The 5,000-nt window shown below is 26.9% G+C and overlaps 1 protein-coding gene across 7 annotated transcripts in view; it reads right to left on the bottom strand.

Moving 5' to 3' along the window:
- The window catches only part of LOC145268281 (uncharacterized), a 106,615-nt gene that overhangs the window by 78,101 nt on the left and 23,514 nt on the right, over positions 1–5,000 (bottom strand). For all 7 annotated transcript variants that reach the window (XM_080123682.1, XM_080123679.1, XM_080123683.1 and 4 more), the window contains exon 6: positions 4,125–4,162. In XM_080123682.1, coding sequence (XP_079979808.1) covers positions 4,125–4,162 — 38 coding nt within the window. The remainder of the gene's footprint in view (positions 1–4,124; positions 4,163–5,000) is intronic.

Genomic DNA, 5,000 nt, shown 5'->3' with positions numbered 1-5,000 from the left:
TTTTAAACAAGTAAATACAGAAGCGACATTTTTTTTTTATTCATTTGAAGAAAATTTAGCTGACAATGACATTTTTACAGAAAATATTGTAACTTAAAAACAATATTGATTCTGACAGGCATTTATTTCAAATGGGATATTAACATTAAATTAAACAGATTGATATAGAAAGCAACATGGAATTTTCACAGGGTTACGTTATTATAGGCATATTCTGCTTATACCAAATCACATTTGCCTGTGACCTTCAAGACTAACAGTATCCGAATATGTACAATTACTTATTAAATAAATAGGCATTCTATATCCATTGCAGACCTAAACTGAAAAGATTAAAAATACAAAAAATAAATAAAAGAGGGCGTGAAAAAGAAAAGAGGGCGTGAAAAAAAAAGAGGGCATGAAAAAAAAAAAGGAGCATATGAAAAAAAGGAGCGTATGAAAAAAAAAAAAAAGGAGCGTATGAAAAAAAAAAAAAGGAGCGTATGAAAAAAAAAGGAGCGTATGAAAAAAAAAAGGAGCGTATGAAAAAAAAAAGGAGCGTATGAAAAAAAAAAAAGGAGCGTATGAAAAAAAAAAAAGGAGCGTATGAAAAAAAAAAAGGAGCGTATGAAAAAAAAAAAGGAGCGTATGAAAAAAAAAAAGGAGCGTATGAAAAAAAAAAGGAGCGTATGAAAAAAAAAAGGAGCGTATGAAAAAAAAAAGGAGCGTATGAAAAAAAAAAGGAGCGTATGAAAAAAAAAAGGAGCGTATGAAAAAAAAAAAGGAGCGTATGAAAAAAAAAAAGGAGCGTATGAAAAAAAAAAGGAGCGTATGAAAAAAAAAAAAGGAGCGTATGAAAAAAAAAAAGGAGCGTATGAAAAAAAAAAAGGAGCGTATGAAAAAAAAAAGGAGCGTATGAAAAAAAAAAGGAGCGTATGAAAAAAAAAAGGAGCGTATGAAAAAAAAAAGGAGCGTATGAAAAAAAAAAAAGGAGCGTATGAAAAAAAAAAGGAGCGTATGAAAAAAAAAAAGGAGCGTATGAAAAAAAAAAAGGAGCGTATGAAAAAAAAAAAAGGAGCGTATGAAAAAAAAAAGGAGCGTATGAAAAAAAAAAGGAGCGTATGAAAAAAAAAAGGAGCGTATGAAAAAAAAAAGGAGCGTATGAAAAAAAAAGGAGCGTATGAAAAAAAAAAGAAGCGTATGAAAAAAAAAAAGGAGCATATGAAAAAAAAAAAAGGAGCGTATGAAAAAAAAAAGGAGCGTATGAAAAAAAAAAGGAGCGTATGAAAAAAAAAAGGAGCGTATGAAAAAAAAAGGAGCGTATGAAAAAAAAAAAGGAGCGTATGAAAAAAAAGGAGCGTATGAAAAAAAAAAGGAGCGTATGAAAAAAAAAAAGGAGCGTATGAAAAAAAAAAAGGAGCATATGAAAAAAAAAAAAGGAGCGTATGAAAAAAAAAAGGAGCATATGAAAAAAAAAAAGGAGCGTATGAAAAAAAAAGGAGCGTATGAAAAAAAAAAAGGAGCGTATGAAAAAAAAAGGAGCGTATGAAAAAAAAAAGGAGCGTATGAAAAAAAAAAGGAGCGTATGAAAAAAAAAAAGGAGCGTATGAAAAAAAAAAGGAGCGTATGAAAAAAAAAAAGGAGCGTATGAAAAAAAAGGAGCATGTGAAAAAAAAAGGGCGTATGAAAAAAAAAGGAGCGTATGAAAAAAAAAAAGGAGCGTATGAAAAAAAAAAGGAGCGTATGAAAAAAAAAAGGAGCGTATGAAAAAAAAAAGGAGCGTATGAAAAAAAAAAAAGGAGCGTATGAAAAAAAAAAAGGAGCGTATGAAAAAAAAAAGGAGCGTATGAAAAAAAAAGGAGCGTATGAAAAAGGAGCGTATGAAAAAAAAAAGGAGCGTATGAAAAAAAAAAGGAGCGTATGAAAAAAAAAAAGGAGCGTATGAAAAAAAAGGAGCGTATGAAAAAAAAAAAAGGAGCGTATGAAAAAAAAAAAGGAGCGTATGAAAAAAAAAAAAGGAGCGTATGAAAAAAAAAAGGAGCGTATGAAAAAAAAAAAAGGAGCGTATGAAAAAAAAAAAGGAGCGTATGAAAAAAAAAAAAAGGAGCGTATGAAAAAAAAAAAAAGGAGCGTATGAAAAAAAAAAAAAGGAGCGTATGAAAAAAAAAAAGGAGCATATGAAAAAAAAAAAGGAGCGTATGAAAAAAAAAAGGAGCGTATGAAAAAAAAAAAGGAGCGTATGAAAAAAAAAAGAAGCGTATGAAAAAAAAAAAGGAGCATATGAAAAAAAAAAAAGGAGCGTATGAAAAAAAAAAGGAGCGTATGAAAAAAAAAAGGAGCGTATGAAAAAAAAAGGAGCGTATGAAAAAAAAAAGGAGCGTATGAAAAAAAAGGAGCGTATGAAAAAAAAAAAGGAGCGTATGAAAAAAAAAAAGGAGCGTATGAAAAAAAAGGAGCGTATGAAAAAAAAAGGAGCGTATGAAAAAAAAAAGGAGCGTATGAAAAAAAAAAAGGAGCGTATGAAAAAAAAAAAAGGAGCATATGAAAAAAAAAAAAGGAGCGTATGAAAAAAAAAAGGAGCGTATGAAAAAAAAAGGAGCGTATGAAAAAAAAAAAGGAGCGTATGAAAAAAAAAGGAGCGTATGAAAAAAAAAAGGAGCGTATGAAAAAAAAAAAGGAGCGTATGAAAAAAAAAAAGGAGCGTATGAAAAAAAAAAGGAGCGTATGAAAAAAAAAAAGGAGCGTATGAAAAAAAAGGAGCGTATGAAAAAAAAAGGAGCGTATGAAAAAAAAAAAGGAGCGTATGAAAAAAAAAAAAGGAGCGTATGAAAAAAAAAAAGGAGCGTATGAAAAAAAAAAGGAGCGTATGAAAAAAAAAAAGGAGCGTATGAAAAAAAAAGGAGCGTATGAAAAAAAAAAAGGAGCGTATGAAAAAAAAAGGAGCGTATGAAAAAAAAAGGAGCGTATGAAAAAAAAAAAGGAGCGTATGAAAAAAAAAGGAGCGTATGAAAAAAAAAAAGGAGCGTATGAAAAAAAAGGAGCATGTGAAAAAGAATGTATGAAAAAGAAAAAAGGAATGTATGAAGAAGAAAAAAGGAATGTAGGAAAAAGAAAAAAGGAATGTATGAAAAAGAAAAAAGGAATGTATGAAAAAGAAAAAAGGAATGTATGAAAAAGAAAAAAGGAATGTATGAAAAAGAAAAAAGGAATGTATGAAAAAGAAAAAAGGAATGTATGAAAAAGAAAAAAGGAATGTATGAAAAAGAAAAAAGGAATGTATGAAAAAGAAAAAAGGAATGTATGAAAAAGAAAAAAGGAATGTATGAAAAAGAAAAAAGGAATGTATGAAAAAGAAAAAAGGAATGTATGAAAAAGAAAAAAGGAATGTATGAAAAAGAAAAAAAGGAATGTATGAAAAAGAAAAAAGGAATGTATGAAAAAGAAAAAAGGAATGTATGAAAAAGAAAAAAGGAATGTATGAAAAAGAAAAAAGGGATGTATGAAAAAGAAAAAAGGGATGTATGAAAAAGAAAAAAGGAATGTATGAAAAAGAAAAAAGGAATGTATGAAAAAGAAAAAAGGAATGTATGAAAAAGAAAAAAGGAATGTATGAAAAAGAAAAAAGGAATGTACGAAAAAGAAAAAAGGAATGTATGAAAAAGAAAAAAGGAATGTACGAAAAAGAAAAAAGGAATGTATGAAAAAGAAAAAAGGGATGTATGAAAAAGAAAAAAGGAATGTATGAAAAAGAAAAAAGGAATGTATGAAAAAGAAAAAAGGAATGTATGAAAAAGAAAAAAGGAATGTATGAAAAAGAAAAAAGGAATGTATGAAAAAAAAAAAAAGGAATGTATGAAAAAAAAAAAAAAAGGAATGTATGAAAAAAAGAAAAAAGAAATGAGGAAATTAAAAAAACAAAGGAAACAAAAACAGAAAAATCAGACAAAGAGGAAAAACAAAAAAAGTAAATTGATAGCGCATCTGTTGCTTGTGCAACAATTATTTAGCTTTGAATTTTCAAAACCGGTTTTTAAAGACTCCCATTAAGTTTAAAAAAACAAATTGTTGAAAAACCTGACAGATGGCATAGACTGTAAAATGTCTAAAACTTTAGAAATGGAAAAAACAAATTAAAAACTTACACTGGTCCAGCAGGAACATTTTTGAGTGTATTAATTTCCTAAAAATAGAATAAATATTGACATCAGTAATTTATTCCTATTATAAATATGTTAACCTACATTTGTATGTTTTGTTAATAAAAGCAATCTGGTTCGAATCATATGTTTTTACCTAATTGAATAAATTATATATATAAATTATATTTTATTGAATTGAATAAATTATTTAAAATTTCATGAGTGTTTCCTAATAAAAAAAAATAAAAAAATAAAAAAAAAAAAAAAATGGAGAAAAAAATTTTCTAAAATGTTTTTAAAATTTTGTTTACTAAAAATAGCCATATTACTTTTTCAGTAAAGTAACTAGTGTTGATACAGTTAATTGGGATCAGGAATTACAAAAAAAAAACAAAAAAACAAACAAACCAAAAAATCAGAACTTTTTGGGATAATGGAATCGGTATTGGAAAATTTTGTGCTTTTTTTTCTTCTTTTTTCTTTGTTTAAAACTTCATTTTCTATTAATGGTACTAATGATGAAATAACAGGGTTTTACATTGCAAGTGAAAGAGTCACATTTGTGAGTGATTTTTTCAAGTGACGACATTAGAAATAATAAAGCGCTTATCTTTTGGCAATTGTGTTTCTTTCAACAATCTTCCAAACTTTAGTACTGAATGAAAACTATCTTTTCAAACTTTATTTTTTATTAATAAAATGAGCAAAGTAAAATTATTTCAACGATAGATAGAGCAATATACGTTTTTTTGGGGTTTCTTTTTTTTTTTTTTTTTTTTTTAAAAAAACAGACTGTTTAAAAAACACCCGAATAAATTCGAATGTTGAGACCTCCAGGTCTCAACATAAAATTCAGTGCATATTTTGAATTATAAAAAA

This window comes from Euprymna scolopes, chromosome 43, assembly GCF_053919585.1.
Source record: "Euprymna scolopes isolate OS-2025 chromosome 43, ASM5391958v1, whole genome shotgun sequence".
NCBI classification, from domain to species: domain Eukaryota; kingdom Metazoa; phylum Mollusca; class Cephalopoda; order Sepiida; family Sepiolidae; genus Euprymna; species Euprymna scolopes.
Note: the sequence above shows the minus strand (reverse complement) of the source record. Positions and strands in the feature narration are given on the sequence as shown.